The sequence below is a fragment of the Myxine glutinosa genome, chromosome 14 (genome assembly GCF_964187855.1).
Source record: "Myxine glutinosa chromosome 14, kmMyxGlut1.1, whole genome shotgun sequence".
Lineage (NCBI taxonomy): Eukaryota > Metazoa > Chordata > Myxini > Myxiniformes > Myxinidae > Myxine > Myxine glutinosa.
In genome coordinates this window covers 64,139,732-64,160,160 of record NC_136274.1, presented here as the reverse complement: position 1 = coordinate 64,160,160, position 20,429 = coordinate 64,139,732, and the positions used below count along the sequence as shown (strand labels likewise).

At 43.6% G+C, this 20,429-nt stretch overlaps 1 protein-coding gene across 1 annotated transcript in view; it reads left to right on the top strand.

Annotated features, from left to right (window-relative positions):
• The window catches only part of LOC137439858 (moesin a), an 84,666-nt gene that overhangs the window by 19,640 nt on the left and 44,597 nt on the right, over positions 1-20,429 (top strand). Inside the window, exon 2 of the mRNA XM_068136021.2 lies at positions 8,910-8,993. Coding sequence (XP_067992122.1) covers positions 8,910-8,993 — 84 coding nt within the window. The remainder of the gene's footprint in view (positions 1-8,909; positions 8,994-20,429) is intronic.

Here is a 20,429-nt window from a genome sequence, read left to right as displayed (position 1 = left end):
TAAACCTTGCATTTTGATATTCACTCAAGAAATTAAATATTTTCAGTATATCTCAAGTTTTAGTTTCCCAATATGCTGTTCTCGCACATCAGCCAGAATGCCATTTGTCACCGCATCCTCATTACCCTGCGAAGCGAAAAGCAGGGTTAAGCATTCAGGTACGTATGTGCGTGTGCCGTACGTGTCTGCATTTAAAAAAAATCATTTTCTCGGCAACCATTGGTCCGATTGAGATGAAATTTTCACCATAGGAGGGCCTCCTCCTGTATAATATTTTAATATATATTATGACGTCATAGGTCACGTGGTACAGGCGCCATCTTGGAAAAAACGTTACACCTCGACATCTCCCAAACCACTCAATGGAAAAAATGGAAACATGGCTCATTGTCAAGTACTCACCATGGGGAATAAGATGTGTTGATTATGATGTCATCGCTGCCTTAATTATGTCATCATCATTCGACAAGTACAACACATGATCTGATCAGTATGAAAAAAAAAATTCCTCTGCAACTGTTAGTCCGATTGGCACGAAATTTTCAGAATATGAGCAGCTCCTCCTGGGGATTTAAAAAAATTATAATTATGACGTCATAGGTCACGTGGTATAGGCGCCATCTTGGAAAAATCGAAAAAAGGTTGCACCTCTATATCTCCGAACCCGCTCCATGGAAAAAAACGGAAACATGGCTCATTGTCAAGTACTCTGCTTGGGGAATAAGATATGTTAATGACGATGTCATCGGTACTTTAATTGTGATATCATAATTCGACAAGTACAACGCTTGATTCGATCAGTATGAATTTTTTTTTCTCTGCAATTCTTGGTCCAATTGATACGAAATTTTCACCATAGGACGGCCTCCTCCTGTAGAATATTTTAATGATGACGTCATAGGTCACGTGGTACAGGCTCCATCTTGGAAAAAATTCGCACCTCTATATCTCCAAAAGCGCTACATAAAAAAAATTGAGACCTGGCTCATTGTCACCGACTCCCCATGGGGAATAAGATATGTCAATGATGATGTCATTGGTGCCTTTGTTATGACGTCATAATTCGACAAATACAACACTTATACATCCGATCATTATTTTTAAAATTTCAGCAACTGTTGGTCTGATGGACACAAAATTTTCACCAGAGGAGCGCCTCCTCCTTTAGAAAATTTTAATGATAATCATGACGTCATAGGTCATCTGTTACAGGCGCCACCTTGGAAAAACCGAAAAACGTTGCACCTCTATATCTTCAAATCCGCTCTTCGGAAAAAATTGAAACGTGGCTCATTGTAAATAACTCCATATGGGGAATAGGTGTTAACGATGACGTCATTGGTGCCATAATTATGACGTCATAATTCGACAGGGACAACACTTAGACTGATCAGTTTGAAATTTATTGAGCATGATCTATGCAACAATTATTTAGAGAATATAAATTTATGATGTCATCGCTCACGTGGTCTGGCAGCCATATTGGATCAAAGAAAAATAATGTTCAAAAACAGGAGAGTTGTCTCACACCAAGTTGACTGTGCAGGGTAAGTATTCTATGAATACCATCTAGTTTTGTTTTGTTTCTCAGTCTTACTGATATTGCAAACATATCAGCAATTCTGTGGATATTCTTCCTCATTTTATACACCTTTCCGGTTCATTCACTAACAGGATGTAGTGAATTGTTTTTTTGTTTTTTTTTTGTTTGTTTTTTGTCACATTAATTTCGTTTTTGTCTTTCAGAGAAATACTGGGAGCTATGTCTCTGCATATCCTCATCTCTGTGTTGGTTCAAATTATAATCTTATGTGTTCACAAATTATTGCTTTATTTCATGTGAACTGGGGGAAAATGTAACATTATGATGCCGGCACAAAAATCAAAAACAAAATATATTTTAAATTTTGATATTCTGTTGATGTCGTCTCACGATTACGTACAATGACACGGCAGAATTGTTTTTGACAACACCCCATCCCGTCCCTTTGCTGTCATACCCCCACCACATATCACCACATATGTTGCACTGTTGCAGCATCCTTTTCACCCTTCCACTACCCTTCCCCTTCCCTTTCCCTTTCTAGTATGAAATGTCATCCTAATGCCTCACAGGCAGGGTATTGCATAATGAGTTATGCCGTCCTTCAGAGGGGACCTTGCGCCAGCTGGTCCCATCTGCTAATATGAGTTTGTATACGTGAAATAACCCACAGTAACTTTTGAAAGGAGTAGGCCATTTTGTGTTACTATCCTGACCAATTCTAAATTCCTGCCATACATACCGACATACATACTTACATACACTACATGGCCAAAAGTATGTGGACATCCGAACATCACACCCGTATTTGCTCGTCGAACATCTCATTCCAAAATCCTGGGCAGTAATATGGAGTTGGTTCTCCTTTTGCTGCTATAACAGCCTCTACTCTTCTGGGAAGGCTTTCCACTAGATGTTGGAACATTGCTGTGGGGATTTGCTTCCATTCAGCCACAAGAGCATTAGTGAGGTCGGGCACTGATATTGGGTGATTAGGCGTGGCTCGCAGTTGGCGTTCCAATTCATCCCAAAAGGTGTTCGATGGGGTTGAGGTCAGGGCTCTGTGCAGGCCAGTCAAGTTCTTCCACACCGATCTTGACAAACCATTTCTGTCTGGGCTTTGCTTTGTGCACGGGGGCATTTTGATGCTGAAACAGGCAAGGGCCTGTTTCACATAACCTCTTATCTGTCTCCCTCTTCCAAATCCTGGTGGCGTCTGGTGAAATCTGTTTCTGGTGTTTGTTCCCCCTCCATCCCCTCCCTCACCTTAAATGGCCACACGGCTGACTCCGCACGTGAAAAAGCTGAATGCCTCAACTCTGTGTTTGCCTCTAAATCTTGGGTCCCAAACCCATCCCTCTCTGTACCCACCGTACCCAGTCGTACCCAGCTGCTCCTGGACTCTGTGTCCTTTCCTCCTGACAAGGTGGAAAAGTTTCTGTCAACCCTCAACTCTGATTCTGCAACTGGACCTGACGGCATCAGCCCACGGGTCCTAAAATCATGTTCTTCCGCTCTTTCACTCCCCCTCTCTGTTCTCTTCACCCTCTCTTTTGCTCAAGGTCATCTTCCATCTGCTTGGAAATCTGCCAACATCACCGCTTTGAACAAAAAAGGTGCAAAAACAGATCCCAGCAACTACAGACCAATCAGCCTTCTCCCAATTATCAGCAAAGTCATGGAATCCATCATTGCTTCAGATATGAAATCTTTCCTCTTCTCCAATGGCTTGATCTCTGATCATCAATTTGGTTTCAGACCTGGACACTCCACTCTGGACATGCTGCTTCTGCTTTCTCAACAATGGATGGAGGTCCTCAATGCCAAACAGGAAATTAGAGCAGTCTCCCTTGACATATCACGTGCCTTCGATACGGTCTGGCACCCCGCTCTGCTCACCAAACTCTCCTCTTTTGGTATCCATGTAAATCTCCACGCATGGCTGGCGGACTTCCTCTCAAGTCATAGTCAACGTGTGGCCCTGAATGGGTTTCTCTCATCTCCTCTTCCTGTTCAGGCTGGAGTTCCCCAGGGCAGTGTTCTGGGCCCTGGGCTTTTTCTGGTCTTCATCAATGATCTCTCTGACTCTCTTGAAAATCCTCTCTATCTCTTTGCTGACGACTCTATTCTCTGTCGCTCCATTCTTCATCCCTCAGATCAGCAGTCTGCAGCCTCCTCACTCTCTGCAGACCTTGACAAAATCACAGACTGGGCAAACAAGTGGAACATGTCTTTCAATCCTGACAAATCTCACACTCTTACGATGTCTCTCCGAAAAGACCGACTGGACAACCCTCCCATCCACTTTCTGAATAATCCTCTCCAAGAAGTTCTGTCACTCAAGCTTTTGGGTCTCACTATCTGCCATGATCTTTCCTGGAAAAACCACATTTCAAATCTGGCCTCCAAAGCCAGTCGCCGACTGGGCATCCTCCGTCGTGCGAAGTCCTTCCTTGGCACACCTGAGCTCCTCACCACATACAAGGCTTTCATCCGCAGCTCAATGGAATACTGCTCTCCCCTCTGGGCTGGTGCTCCTGCCTCACACCTAGCTCGCCTTCACGCTGTTGAAACCAAAGCATTCAGAATCATTGGAATCTCCCGCGATGAAGCTAACTCCAAAGGCCTCTCACTCACTCACCGCAGGCAGGTTGGTGGTCTTTCCGTCTTCTACCGACTCCTCTCTGGCCTTGCCCCCCCAGCTCTCTCTGGGCTCTGTCCCGCAAATATTCCTACAGGTCGCACAAGATCTGCCTGCAACCCTCTTTTGGTTAAACTGCCAAAATCAAGACTCTCTGCTCACCTTCACTCCTTCATTCCTCTTTTCTCCCGCCTCTGGAACAAACTCCCTCACTCTCTTCAATCCCACTCCACCCTCCAAGTCTTTAAAACAGCTGTTCACCACCATCTCTTATCTTCCCCCATCCAAAACCTTGATCTTTTCTACCCCCGCTAATTTCACCCCAATTTCACTTTTTGAAATACCAACTTTTGTCCTGGAAGTCCTTGGTGTCCTTGTGCTTTATACTTCTCCCTTCCCCCCCACCCCCTTCCCACGCCTCCTCCCCCCGGGCCCTCTCCCTTCCACACATCTCCCTGCTCTCGGATGTTGTGTGTGTGTGCTTCCCCTTTTCTCCCCATCTTGTCTTCCGCTCCCTCTTTTTGTGTATTTTGTTTGTCTGGTCGATTTGTTTGTGAAGTTAATGTTAGCTCTTTCACGAGCCTCGATTCAATATACAAAAAAAACAAAAAAAAAAAGGGCCTTCCCCAAAATGTTGCCACAAAGTTGGAAGCACACAATCGTCTAAAATGTCATTGTATGCTGTAGCGTTAGGATTTCCCTTCACTGGAAATAAGGGGTTTCACTGGAAGACTCTTCCAAGAGCTTGACAGGCAGAGCGTACATACATGATGGTGACGTCATTACGTGCGCTCATTAAGCTGGAGAATTGAAATTATATTTAGATTGGTTACTCCCGGCTACATCCAGGCGATTCCATATAATGAGTGGATACCAGAGATAATGTGCCATGTGGCAGACGTGCTTATCGCTCCCATTAAGGTACAGCGATAGCTGGATAGGATACCATAATGGTGGTTCACCACTGATGGTATGAAATCGCATAATAACTGATATATATATATATATATATATATATATATATATAAAAATATATATATATATATATATATATATATATATATATATCTATATTTATATATATATATCTATATATCTATATATATATATATATATATATATATATATATATATATATATATATATATATATATATATATCTCTCTTATGTGTTCTATTATGATATCTTATATATATCTTTTTTTTATATAGATATATATAGAGATATATATAGATATCTATATATATATAGACATATATATAGATATATATATAGATATATATATAGATATATATATAGATATATATATATATATACAGACTTGGCATTTAATATGGAATATTTTTTTTTTTCTTGACTTGGGTTTACTTTCTTAACTCAGAATATCAATCTGGTGAGTTTCTTTTACACTTTGGTGATTTATTTGTTAAAAGAACCATGTCACTGATTGTCTGTCGCAGCAAGAAGTCAACAACAGTATTATATCACAGGTGGCGTGGCAAAATGTCCGGACAGGTGCATTTGATGATTGGCTTCACAGTCGGGTATACAAGGGTTGTTGCGTTCTGTATTAGTGGAAAACAACTGCTGCACGTCTCCAAAAGTTATTGCCGCTTCCTCTGGAGATGGTCCATCAACTCGACAATGCTGTTTGTCATGGAGTGGTGGCTTTACGAAATTACGGCATGAAACAGTGTGCTATTGCTCGGGAGTATGGCATCACTCAAGGACAGGTGTCAAAGATCCTGAAACGAAATGCTCAGAGGGGTGTCCCTACTCTAATACCGAGGCCAGGACGTCCCCGCAGAACCACAAGGAGGGATGATCACCAGCTGCACCGGTTAGTCCGCAATGGCAGTACCAAGTCAGCTAATCGGCTTAGGGCTAAGTGGCAGCAACTGACAAATGTGCCTGTATCCAGAAGGCTAGTCAACCAACGACTGGTTCAAGCAGGCTATCGTGCCAGGCGTCCCCTGAGAAAGCCACGCCTGACCAGACAACACTGCCAGCGCCGATTGCAGTGGGCCAGAGAGCACTGTCAATGGCAACCAGGACACTGGAATCACGTGATCTTCAGTGACGAGTCTAGATTTCTGGTCTATCGTCAAGATGGCCGCGTCCGAGTGCGCAGACAATTGCATGAAGCCTACAACAAAGATTGTATAGTGCCAAGAGTCCAAGCTGGAGGTGGTCGGGTGACCGTTTGGGCTGCTTTTCATGCAAGGGGCAAAACTGACCTGGTTGTTCTGAATGGAAACCTGAACCAGTTGAAGTACAGGGCCATTCTGGAAGAAACATTGCTTCCATTTGCTCGTGCAGCCTTTTGAGGAAACTTTGTCTTCCAAGATGACAATGCACGGCCTCATCATGCTCGCATGATCCAACACTTTCTTGCTGACCGTGGTGTAGAGCATATGGAGTGGCCTGCCATGCCCCCGGATATGAATCCGATAGAGAACTTGTGGGCAGAATTAATGCGTCAAATCGACCACTTGGACCAGCAGCCGACCTCTGTGCGTGAATTGCAGCAGGCTATTGTCACTGCACGGCAAGCGATTCCTGTCCAAACCTTGGCAAATCTCGTGAACAGCATGCCTCAACGTGTACGTGCTCTCTTGAATGCTCGTGGGGTTGCACGAAGTACTGAACTGTAATTTTACTGTCCGTAATCCCAGTCGTAATTTAACTTTTGTTTTTGTTTAAAAAAATTTTGGCTAATGTGCAAAATAAAGAGATACTTCTGGAAAACGTACAGAAGTTTAACACAGTACTGTCCATGAATTGAGTTCGATATCAGTTTACGTCACTTTCAAGGATCAATTTATTTGCTTCGAAATGTCAAATGTGGTTTTTGTTTCTTTTAAAGGTCACATTAACAAAATCTATAATAATTTCAACATAATTCCAATGAACTTTTGGTTCTAAGTCATCTTGAAAAGTAAGTTCACCCCCACAAAAAAAAATTCCATATTAAATGCAAGTCTGTATATATATGTATATATATAAAAAGTAAGTACACCCCGACATTTATCACTACTTCAAATACCTAAAATTAGAATCAGGTGAACCAGCTCAGGTGCAAATGATTAGAACATCATTAGAGAGGATCTTGGAGGAACCTGTCTTACTTAAACCTCAGACATTTCGTTTGGTTTGCTCTTTGTTGTTGAAGTTTGCGGCATCACCATGCCTAGATCAAAAGAGCTCTCTGAGGCCTTCAGAAAGAAGGTTATAGATGCCTACGAGTCTGGGAAAGGATTTAAAAAGATCTCCAAACAATTTGAAATCAATCATTCGACTGTCCGGAAGATCATCTACAAGTGGAGATGATTCCAAACAACTGCCAACTTGTTCAGACCAGGCCGCCCCAGCAAGTTCAGCCCGAGTGCAGACTGCAAGATGCTGAAAGGAGTCTCTAAGAACCCCAGAATGTCATCACGGGACCTACAGGTAGCTCTTGCCTCTGTTGATGTCAAAGTGCACGAGTCTACCATTAGAAAGAGGCTGCACAAATTTGATCTACATGGGAGGTGTGCCAGGAGGAAACCTTTGCTGTCCAGAAAGAACATCATGACAAGGCTAAAGTTTGCCAATGAACACCTAGGCAAAGACCAGCACTTCTGGAACAATGTGCTCTGGACAGATGAGTCAAAGGTAGCGCTATTTGGCCACAGTACCAGAAGACATGTTTGGTGAAAACCAAAGACAGCATTTGACCACAAGAACCTGATACCAACTGTAAAGCATGGTGGTGGAAATATTATGGTTTGGGGCAGCTTTGCTGCATCAGGGCCTGGGCAGCTCACCATCATAGAAGCCACTATTAATTCTTCATTGTACCAGAGGGTGCTTGAGGATAATGTGAGGCCATCTGTCGGAAAGTTGAAGCTCAACCAAAGGTGCACCTTGCAACATCACAATGACCCTAAACATACCAGTAAATCCACCAAAGCTGAAAAGAAAGAAATGGAGGGTTCTGGAATGGCCAAGTCAAAGCCCGGATCTGAATCCCATCGGGATGTTGTGGGGGGATTTGAAACGAGCTGTGCATGCAAGAAACTCCTCAAACATCGCACAGCTGAAAGAATTCTGCATGGAGGAGTGGGAAAAATTTCTCCCAGTCGATGTCAGAGACTGGTAGACAGTTATAAGAAACGCCTACTTGAGGTTGTTTCTGCCAAAGGGGGCATGTTGTGGGGGGATTTGTAGTCCATTGTATAATTTAAAAAAACATGAATGCAAATTTCGCATGTGGAAAAAGTAAGTACACCCTTGGCTCTAATAGGTGGTATACCTATTAGAGCCAAGGGTGTACTTACTTTTTCCACATGCGAAATTTGCATTTATGTTTTTTTAAATTATACAATGGACTACAAAATGTAAATGTTTCATGATATTTGTTATATTATATCACCTTTATCTATCAATATTGTTGAAATCAAGATCAAATAGCTGTATGTTGAAATATGTTGAAAAAGTCAAAACTTTACATGGGGTGTACTTACTTTTTCATGTGACTGTACATACATATCCATATCCATATACATGTGTCTAGGGTATAAAAGTTAAACTTCCATGATCATGGATTGAGTTGCTTTGTTCATAATGTAGTGGTGCCATTGTTGTCCACGTGCTCTTGTGATGAATTGTTATAATTGTATTTTTTTTTTCATTGTCATCATCATGAATACCTTGAAATTGATTGGAGGCTGATGTGTGCTTAGGTGAACGTACGCGTGATCAGCATGGAATCGGAGATGGATTTTGTCATTCTCGGCAGTACTATTGGACAACACCTGTTCGAGCAGGTGCTTGGGGCGGGTGGAGCTGCAGCATGATTTGTGTGTGGCCTAGCACCGTTCTCTCAAAAGAGGGTTTATTTCCCCCTTATGCATGCAGATTCAATAAATCAATCAATAGATTTCTTTCATTACGCTCTTCACTGAGAAGCAAAATAATAAAACACTAAGTACTTTATTTTTAAATTGTTTTTTTTATGCTTTCATTATGTCTTTCTCTTAGTCTTTCCTAGGAAATTGGTTGAGCATCTAATATGTGCACTTCTGATAATTTGTACCTGTAAGGCTGTCCTTGATATTGATATAAGGTGTGCATCTATCGCAACATTAATCTCTGCCATGAAAGAGATGATTTTATGAAATCCTAAGTACCATGGGATGCTCTATGAAAGGCTCATAGCAAAATTAACTTGGTGATGCTGTAACATAAGGTGATGACGCTCAAAAGAAGATGGGAATTGAGATCGTCAAACCCCTGAGGTCTTGTTCAATCTGAAGTTTCACACTGTGAGCATTGCACTCTGGGTAAATGGTTGAAGCTTCAAACCAGCGGTCTTTTAATAGGAGCTAAAGTTGGAAGTACTGCATATGCATTAGTATGCACTGTTAGTCACAGTTACAAAACTGTCTTTGTATGAATATTCCGAGACACATCTGGCATTGCCATAATTTGCCCACGTTTTTGAAAGGTTTTAAATGGAGTGATAACCTTGTGGGTCACGTCGTTACAAATTGCTCATAATCACGATGTATTCATCAAGAATCCTGCACACGAACGAGACGTAGGCCTGTGCTCATCAGGCCTGTGCCTGTGTAGGCCTGTGCTCATCAGCCATTGTCCTTAGAAATTGTGGCTTTTCTTCAAATGAATGCCGAGGTTGCCAAGGCGGCCTGCCCAATTACAGCAGACAATGAGTTTGCACAATCGCCGAAAAATTGAGATATTTAACGATCATGTATTCACAGGGCACCTTAAATGTGTGACGTGTTTCCAACCAGTTTAATTCGTATAAAGTGTCCCAGTGTTGCCACTCCAATTTTATCGTTCCTATTTTATGCGCTGCCTTCCAACTTGCGACCATAGAGCTCGGGGATCTGTAACGTTCATATCACACTTTGTATGCATCGCCGGCTCTCTCCCTCCGTGCTGTGTGAAGATTAAAAGAATAGCTGCTCGAATGAGTTTCATTGTTCTAAAGGGCAGGTGCGCCAATGGACGCCACGAACTGCATCGACTGTGATGTCATGGTGATGTCTTGTTAACCCCGGGACGTGTCATTTCGATGGAAACTTGTGGCTAATCAAGCGGAGAGTGCGATGAGTAGATTTTTGGCATCGGCCCAACAGGTGCCAAGAACCTTGTTAACGATTCAATAATGATCGCGCTTTGCTTGAGTTGCATTCACATATATCGATAATATAAAAGTGAAATTGTCTATTTGGATATTTATTTGTTTGTTGCTTTATATATATTTGTATATGCTTTAAAAACTATAAAACTCCTGAATCAAATCCAAACAAGTTTTACATGTTGCCAAAGGGTACCCCCAAGTATTAAGCCCGTCTGAGTCGCATATCTGGGGGGAGAGGGTTTGAGGGTAAGACCCCAATTATCTCTATGTAAATGTGTATAGTATAGCGCCCCCGTTTTTTTTGGGGGGGAGGGGTTTTGTATACAAGATCGAGGCTCGTCTAAGAGCTAACATCAATCACAAAAAAAACAAACGGACATACAAAAAAGGGAGCGGGAGACAAGATGGGGAGAGAGAGGAAAGCACACAAGTACAACAGCAGAGAACAGGGACATCGGGAGATCTGTGGGAGGGAGAGGGCTTGTGGGGAGGAGGCATGGGAAGGTGGGGGGAGGAGGTCGGAGAGGTATAAAACACATGGACACTGCTAGAACTTTCAGGAAAGAAGTCGGTATTTCAAAAAAAAGCAGATATGGGGTGAATTAACGGGGGTAGAAGAGATCAAGGTTTTGAATGGGGGAAGATAAGAGATGGTGGTGAACAACCGTTTTAAAGACCTGGAAAGAGGAGTGGGATTGAAGAGAGTGTGGGAGTTTGTTCCAGAGGCGGGAGAAAAGAGGAATGAAGGAGTGAAGGTGAGCAGAGAGTCTTGATTTTGGCAGTTTAACCATAAGAGGGTTGCAGGCAGATCTTGTGCGACCTGCAGGAATATTTGGGGGACAGAGCACAGAGAGAGCTGGGGGAGCAAGGCCGGAGAGGAGTCGGTAGAAGACAGAAAGACCACCAACCTGCCTGCGGTGAGTGAGTGAGAGGCCCTTGGAGTTAGCTTCATCTCGGGAGATTCCAATGATTCTGAAAGCTTTGGTTTCAACAGGGTGAAGCCGAGCGAGGTGTGAGGTAGGAGCACCGGCCCAGAGGGGAGAACAGTATTCCATTGAGCTGCGGATGAAAGCCTTGTATGTGGTGAGGAGCTCAGGTGTGCCAAGGAAGGACTTCGCACGACGGAGGATGCCCAGTCGGCGACTGGCTTTGGAGGCCAGCTTGGAAATGTGGTTTTCCCAGGAAAGATCATGGCAGATAGTGAGACCCAAAAGCTTGAGTGACAGAACTTCTTGGAGAGGATTGTTCAGAAAGTCGATAGGAGGATTGTCCAGTCGGTCTTTTCTGAGAGACATCGTGAGAGTGTGAGGTTTGTCAGGATTGAAAGACATGTTCCACTTGTTTGACCAGTCTGTGATTTTGTCCAGGTCTGCAGAGAGCGAGGAGGCTGCCGATATCTGGTATTAGTTGGTATCTGGTATTATAAATCATCATCTTATTATATAAAGAAAGTTTAAACAATTTGATAATTTGCATTATGGGGATGTTGAAATCTCAGTGAGAATAATTTGAAACTTTCAAAATGTTTAATTTCACTCATTTTAAGTGGAGGTTCAAACCAAAGCAAATCACACTGAGCTTTGCAGCAAAGCGACGGGTTGGAATGCCTATTACTTAATAATTTGTGAAAAGATAAATAAATACTTGTGTTTTAATATTCATGGGGCTGTCAGAAAGTTTTCGAAACGAGGTGCTCACAGTCCACGAAACGCCGATGTTTTTATTACATTAATGAACAGGATTAAATAATTAAATTGATATATGTGGGAAAATTACACACCCAGACCAGGAATCGAACCCATGTCCTCTGGTGAACTGTACCAGTGCTCTGCCATCTGGGCGACCCTGACGAAGCATGCAATTTTCCCACATCTAGAATTGCCACTCTCTTTCCGGTCACTGCTTCCGGGGCACTCACGACCAACCATTGGAGCACCAATGGCCTGCTCACGAGAGGGTCTTCCTCCAATGGGGTGACGAATCCATGTCTGCTATCGGGGGGGGGGGGGGGGGGGTCAGGAGGTTGGTACCAGCAGCGCAGAGGTTGCGGGTGGGAGTGTGTCTGGAGAGGAGGTCAGCCAGGTAGGATGGGGCCAGGTTATGGAGGGCTTTGTAGGTCAAGAGGAGGATTTTGTACTGGATTCTCTGGGGGATGGGGAGCCAGTGAAGCTTGTAAAGGACGGGGGTGATGTGGTCACGGGTCCGGGAATGGGTGAGTAGACGGGCAGCGGAGTTCTGAATGTATTGGAGTTTATTGGTGATTGTTGAGGGTGAACCATAGAGGAGGCTGTTGCAGTAGTTCAGACGGGAGGTGATGAAGGCGTGGATGAGGGTTTCTGCAGCCATGGAGGAGAGGGATGGACGGAGACGGGCGATGTTTTTCAGGTGAAAGAAGGCTGTCTTTGTGATCTGTTTAGTGTATTTGTCGAAGGAGAGGGTTTGGTCAAAGATGATGCCAAGATTCCGGATGTGAGGGGAGGTGGATACTGGGAAACCGCCGATGTTGAGGGCAAAGTTATGGGTGGATTTGGTGAGCGTTTTTGGGCCAATGAACATTAGACCCGGTGGACTGGCGGCCATTTTGGATTTGACCTCTCACGGTCCTCAGAGGTCAAATCTGACTTCCCTCCACATCTGAAAATAAACCTTATGGTATATACTAACTATGCTAGAAATTTCATGCTTTTCTCAAAAAATGCACAATTTGTTAAAATATGAGAGCTTATCCGCTGTACTATAGTCCAAGTAAATATAACCGGGATTATAAATTTTGCTTTGACCATTTCCGGGTGTCGAAAGTTCCTGGTTGGCTGTAATAGCACCGAAAAAACCGATGGTAATAGTTTTATTTAATTTCTCCATCATGACGACTGATTTTCATCTTTTTTATTTTATACATCATAAGGTCCACATTTTATTGTTCTTTATGTCGAGTTGAAATAAATCCATTAAAATTGGGTTGTTCACTTCAATTACTGTTTGCTTGAATAAAAATAGATTTTAACAATGCACCAGGAAAAAAAAAGGCCATCCTTTGTGCAAGTAAAGTATAGCAAATCGTGACATAGCAAAGGCAACGTCTGAAACAGGCCTTTGAAGAGCACCAGAGCTAACGACATGTTTATCCTCATTATTTCAAAAGATCTCTTAAACCGGCGTATGATGGATTACAGGTCATCACCAAACCTGACACAATTTATTCCTGTTCCAGAAGTGTGGTTTCATCTTAGCTCACAGTTCATTTCTCAGCTCAACGCACTTTGGGATCAAAAAATGACGGTAAAATGTGGGTGTTGAACTTGCTCACTTTTTCTTTTCATTCGAGGGTCGTAATTCCAAATTTTAGAATGATGGTCGCCCAATGACATACTCTTGTTTGATGGATGTCGTGCAATATTTGACGTTTATGTACTGAAAAACTTGTGAAAGAGATTGTCAAAAGTATGGTGTGCTCCACAATGCAGCACTTATCTGGGGGAACACCGGGAGAAATGCTTCCTGTCAAATCCCATTCCGTTGAGAAAAAAATGCACTCCGCCAATGGCAAACAGGCCATATAGGCATTGGGAAGTGTCTGGCACAACATTAACCAGCGAAAAGATAAACAGATTAATGCGTAATGAATATACAAAACGAGAATAGTGCTGCTACGACTACTACCGCTCCCATTTCTGGCACAAGTCTTAAGAATGCTTATGGCACAAGTCTTTCACGAATCGGCTGACCAGGCTCTATGAGAATTTATGATTTGGTCACGGTAATTGTACATGGTGGCAATATCTCACCTACTGTTTGCACAGGATCATTCACGTCCTCCAACGTTTTCAGTGCGGGCAGATGGGTCCTCATGTTTTGTCTTTCCTGTGGACGGCGGCACACACTGATGCCTCGCCCTGCATGCGAAGCACCAGGAGGACAGTTTTTTTTAGATTGGGTCAACATTTGAACCCAGGCTAGATAAGACGGCTCAAAAGCAAATGCGCAGATACATAACCTATCCTCCCAGCCCTCAAGCAATGGGTCAAAATGTTATTATGAACATGAAGAAGAAATAGGGGAAGGTGCATAGAGGGTGAAAATTTTATTTGGACGCAGTACAAAGTAATGGTTACTATTTGCAAAAGCTCTGGTGTCTTTCTCGTTCCATGCAATTAATACTATTACAAAACAAATATACGATATAGTAATATAAAACTACATTATTACAAAACCAATTGCTTTCAGACATGCAGGCAGCAGCCACTTCCCTGTCTTCAGACCTTCACAGAATCACAAGCTGATCAAACACTTGGAACATGCCTTTATGTCTTTCAATCCAGACAAATCTCACACTCTCATTATCTCTCTGTCTCTCTCTCTCTCTGTCTCTGTCTCCCTCTCTGTGTGTGTCTCTCTCTCTCTCTCTCTCTCTCTCTCTCTCTCTCTCTCTCTCTCTCTCTCTGTCTCTCTGTCTCTCTCTCTGTCTCTCTGTCTCTCTCCAAAAGGACCGTCTGGCAAACCCTCCGATCTACTTTCTTAACAATCCTCTTGAGGAAGTTCAATCATTCAAACTTTTGGGTGTCACTATCAGCCATGATCTTTCTTTGGCAAGCCACAATTTCAAAGTTGGCCTCCAAAGCCAGACCCTGACCGGGCATACTCCGTCACGCAATGTCCTTATTTGGCACACCTGAACCCATATTCACCTGCAAGGCCTTCATCCGCAGTTTGATGGATTTTTCCTAAAATTGGGATCATTAAAATGTTTTTCAATATTTACAATGTCTGACTCTTTTGATATTATTAGCCCCCGTTTTGGACTAAGTACGACAAAATTACTAAAACCACGGCGGGGGCTTTGACATTTTATGTCTTTTTATTCGTGTTTGATACTAGACCGAGTACCCGGTGCTGCACAGGAACAAACTGTGTAGGGTTTCCTGCACATATGCATTGAAAATGTATGGAGTTATTGCCCTCATTGTGATGAGCTTTTCCCTGCGGTGGTTTCGGGACACATTGGACCTTGACTAGCTATGGAGTTATTGGCCCCGTGGTGGTTAGCTTTTACCTGTGGGCCGGCGGCAACACTGCCTGAACCCACATCCCAATAAACACTTTATAGTGGCCTTTGGTGGCCTCAAAATGGCCTTCATGGTCAACACATGGTAGTTTGCAACCTTGCCCAGATTCTTATGTACCTACACCCCATATTTGGGGACTCTGGGTGCTACAGTTCAGCCGTGAAAGAACAACGTGCAAACGCACAAACACTTAAAATTATTTACAAGATTATGTAAGAATGTTATTTGATATTTGGATATTATGAGGATTTTTTTTTCATGTATCCAACGCTGAAAGTGCCCGAAGGCATTTTGTTTTTGGTTTGGCCGCGCATGCGTCCATCCATGTGTGTCCCCTTCCATCCGTGCGTGTGTCCATCCGTGATGAATTGTTACCGCAATAACTTGTGAACCACTTAATTTTTTTTTACAAAACTTGATACAAAGGTGTATTATGATGCAAAGATGAACCTATTAGATTTTGGATTCAAAGGGTCAAAGGTCATGTGACCTTCAGCTGAAAGTAGCATATTTTAGTTGCTGAGATGCCTGTGAACTGCTGAAGGTATTTTGACCAAACTTTTCAGAGCTAGTATATCGACTGTAATACATGGATTAACTGATTCAATTTTGGGTTAAAAAGTTTGAAGGCCTTTGAAAATTATTTTGCAGATTATAGCTTTAGTTAGAATCATCTGATGTTGTCTCTCATCTACTTATCTGTCTTTACTCTCCCCCCCCTTCTCGCTCTCTCTTCCTCTCTCTCTCACTCCCCCTCACCAGGGGCCTTTCATTTTTCATGTGACCTTCAATTGAGATCAAATGTAACAGTGGGTTGACATCTAACGTGGGCGGAGGCACATCCATCGATGAGTTCGCATCAAATTCTACTTTCTAGTTTGATATGTTACATTATTTGAGGAAAAACTTACTTAGTCATTTCTTTTGTTTACATTATAAGGAAAGGGTTTGAAAGAAAGATATAATCTTAAGAGAGAGCTTAAAATGAGGAGAATGCCATTTTAATGCCCGTTTAGGTAATTAAAGGAATTTTCCCCTTTGGGGGTTGTTCGTCGACCTGCTCCTTTGTATGCAGTTTTAACTAACATCTCATGAGTGACTGACTCAATACTGCCAACACCAACGTTTACTTCTGCACCGAATTGCTGAAGACAATTTCTTTGGCCATTCAAAATGACATCCTCGACTCCACGTTTGCATCGCCGTTGATCAAGTTGGCCGTACCTGCGGAATGTTCATTCTGTACACTTTGACATCAATATTTAAACGATTTTGCAACAGCCAAATACCGTACGGATGTCCTTGGCACAAGCAATCATTACCATTCTGTTGACCAGAAATTTCATCATCATTCGTTACTCCCACCTGGTGTTGGGCTAGCGGCTAGGGTGCCGGCTTAGGATCCAAGGATCCTGGGTTCAAATCCCGGTCGATTGCTGAATTAACGCCAGGGGGGTTGACTCAGCCTGTTCATCCTTCCGTGGTCGGCTAATTGAGTACCAGTTCACTGGTAATTCCCTGTTTGTCGTTAAAGGCGGCAAAAAGGGTTGGCGTCAGGAAGGGCATCCGGCCGTAAAACATTGCTTCAAAAAGGGGACCGAAAAACAACAACAACCACGGTTCCCGAAAAAGGCCAACCCCCGCTTTGCGGGGAAAAATGGCCTCTAAAGGTGGTTTTTATTCGTTACTCCCACCCTCTGTCACTTCATTTTCGACCATCTTCATTTTCGGCACCTGCATTAAAACGGGAAAGACGTGATTATGGGTATTGGGTCACTCACATTATAAAAACAAATTCCTTCAAAAATTATTCATCTCCAAATTTTGTATACCTTGTTCTGCCTTTAAAGATTGAAAGTCCAGATCGAATTTTAACCATGTTCGTACATGATTGTCGGGGTGAGGGATGTGGTAGCAGGATCATGTGAATAACTCATTTGGTAGGATGTTCACCTTTCACAATGGATGTTCACCATTTGGACTTCACTTCCGGTCCCTCGGGCGACGAGGCTTGCTTCGATCTCTCCACGGCATCGAAGTTTGAGTGTTTTCCCATTCGTGTCTTTGTCGGGTTTCCGCTGGTTGTTTTGTTGTGTGTGTTGTTGTGTGTTTCTGTTTAGTTTTGCTTTTGTGGTTGTTGCGGATTTGTGTGTGATTGGTCGTTTTTTATTCGCGCGTCGTGCGCGGCCTGGTCTTTCCGGGCTCCCTGCCCCCCGTCGGTGTTTTGTGAGTGTAAGTTCTTTCCTTCATAGTATTTGCTTGTTTCTTTGATTTTCTTTTCTCCCCCCTGCCTCTCGTGGGCATTTTACCCTTTGTCCAGCGTTTTTTAAAAACAGGACAAACGGATAGACAAAGAATTCTATATTGATTCTTTCTCTCCTCCCGGACACGTGCTTGTTCGCTCTCCTCCTCGTCTCGACTTGTGCCCCGCCCCCTGTATCTCGTTTTTCTTCCGCCTCTGCTCCTTTCTCAAATCCACGCTCTCGCTTGGAGACTTTTCCCAGATTGTTTTTCATGGTTTTCATGGTTCTGTTTGGATATTGTTGGAATATGTTTAAACCGCAGCCGTGATGCTGACGCCGCCCCCCCCCCCCCCCCCACAGAATTTCCATGTTTTAAACGTTTCCCAGTGTGTACCCTGGTCAGAATAGGTACACCGTATCCCTGCGTGTCGTAAGAGACGACTAAGAGGGTTGGCGTCAGGAAGGGCATCCGGCCATAAAAACATTGCTTCAAAAAGAGAACCATGACAATTACAACTACATATGGGCAGGGTACAGCCCGAAGTGGAGATCGGTTTCTGAGGTTTGGGACATGGAATGTAGGGACAATGACAGGGAGATCAGGAGAAGTGGTGGAAGTATTGGTCAGAAGAAGAGTGGACATATGTTGTGTGCAGGAGACGAGATGGAAGGGAAGTGGTGTGAGAATGGTGAAGGGTAGGCAGGGACAGAAATACAAGTTTGTGTGGCAAGGGTGCCCGGAGGGCGTGAAGGGTGTTGGTGTCCTGTTTTCTGAGGAGTTTGTAGACAGTGTGGTGAGTGTGACTAGAGTGAGTGATAGGTTGATGATGGTGAAAATGATGATTGGAAAGCTCTTGGTGAACGTCATCTCGGGATATGCTCCGCAGGTTGGTCGAAGCGATGAAGAGAAGGACAAGTTCTGGTGTGCGATAGAGAAGCTGATGGAAAACGTGAAAGATGAGGAAGTTGTTGTGGTGGGAGGAGACCTGAATGGACATGTGGGAAGGAGTATGGATGGTTTTGAGGGAGTTCATGGGGGTTACGGATATGGTGTGAGAACTGGAGAAGGTGAAAGGATTTTGGAGTTTGCTGATGGAGCTGATTTGTTGATTTGTAATACTCAGTTCCAGAAAGAGGATAATATGCTTGTTACATACGTCAGGTGGGTCGACGACAACCGTTGACTACCTGATGGTGTGTAGGCGAGATAGGGGGCACCTCCGGGACACAAAGGTGACCCCGGGGGAGGAGGCTGTTTCACAGCACCACTTGGTTGTCTGCGACATAAGGGTGAAAGGTGCGAGGAGAACTCGGCGGGTGAAGTACCAACCGAGAATGAAGGTGTGGAGGTTGAAAGAGGTGACAGTAAGGGAGGCATTAAAAGAGAGGCTGAGTATGGCAGAGGATGATGTGGTTGAGCTTCAAAGTGGTTGGATGTCAATGAAAGCTTGTCTGTTGGGAGCCGTTGGTGAGGTATGTGGATGGACAAAAGGACCACCGAGGCACTCGGAAACATGGTGGTGGGATGATGAAGTTGGAAAGAGGATTGACGAGAAGAGGAAGAAGTTCAAGGAGTGGCAGAAGGCAAAGGGTACGGGAGCAGAAACAGCAGAGCATGAAAGTTATAAGGCAGCCAGGAAGGCTGCAAAGAAAGAGGTAGCAAAGGCGCAGGAGGCATGTAGGAAAATGTTCGAAGAACGCTTGGATTCGGAAGAGGGTCAGAAAGCAGTATTCAGGATTGCAAAGCACATAGCGAAAGAGAGGTGTGATGTGATGGGGGTGAGTTGCTTGAAGGATGAAGTGGGACAAATCGTTGTCGACCCAGATGGAATTAAAGGAAGATGGAAAAGATATATGGAAATGCTGTTGAATACAGAGAATGAATGGGATGGCAACATAGAGAGTAACCCAGTTTTAGGACCGGCAGAGAAGATAACTGAGAAGGAAGTTGAGGAAGCGATAAAAGCAATGAAGAGTGGAAAAGCGGGAGGACCGACGGGAGTTGTGGGAGATATGTTGAAGGCAGCAGGAAGTTGGGGTGTGAAGAGAATGACAGAGATCTGTAATCTGGTGGTGAAAGAAGGCCGCATTCCAGTGGATTGGGAACTGAGTACCCTCGTCCCTCTATACAAGGGGAAAGGTGACCCTCTGGAGTGTGGCTCGTACCGAGCAATAAAGTTATTGGAGCATGGAATGAAGGTATTGGAAAGGGTGTTGGAAAGGAGGATAAGGAAGAAAGTGAACATCGACGAAATGCAGTTTGGATTTATGCCAGGAAGAGGAACGACAGATGCGCTTTTCATTGTGAGGCAGTTGCAGGAGAAGTACATGGATAAGAGGAAGAAGTTGTTTTTTGGGTTTGTTGATCTGGAGAAAGCATTCGATAGGGTTCCACGCAAAGTATTGACATGGGCATTGAGGAAGTTAGGAGTGGAGGAATGGTTGATCAGAGTAGTGATGGCAATGTACAAAAGAGCACGCACAGCTGTAAGGACAAAGGACGGGAACAGTGGTGAGTTTGAGGTGAAGGTGGGAGTGCATCAGGGGTCGGTACTAAGTCCACTACTATTTGTAGCTGTGATGGAGGTGCTGGCTCAGAACGTAAAGGAGGGTTTACCATGGGAGTTGTTGTATGCAGATGATCTGGTGTTGATTGCGGAAAGTATGGATGGACTGAAGGAAAAGATGAACAAGTGGAAGGAATGTATGGAGACAAAAGGTCTGAAGGTGAATATCGGAAAGACAAAGGTGATGGCAAGTGGTAAAGCATGTGGTGAGGTGGAAAGA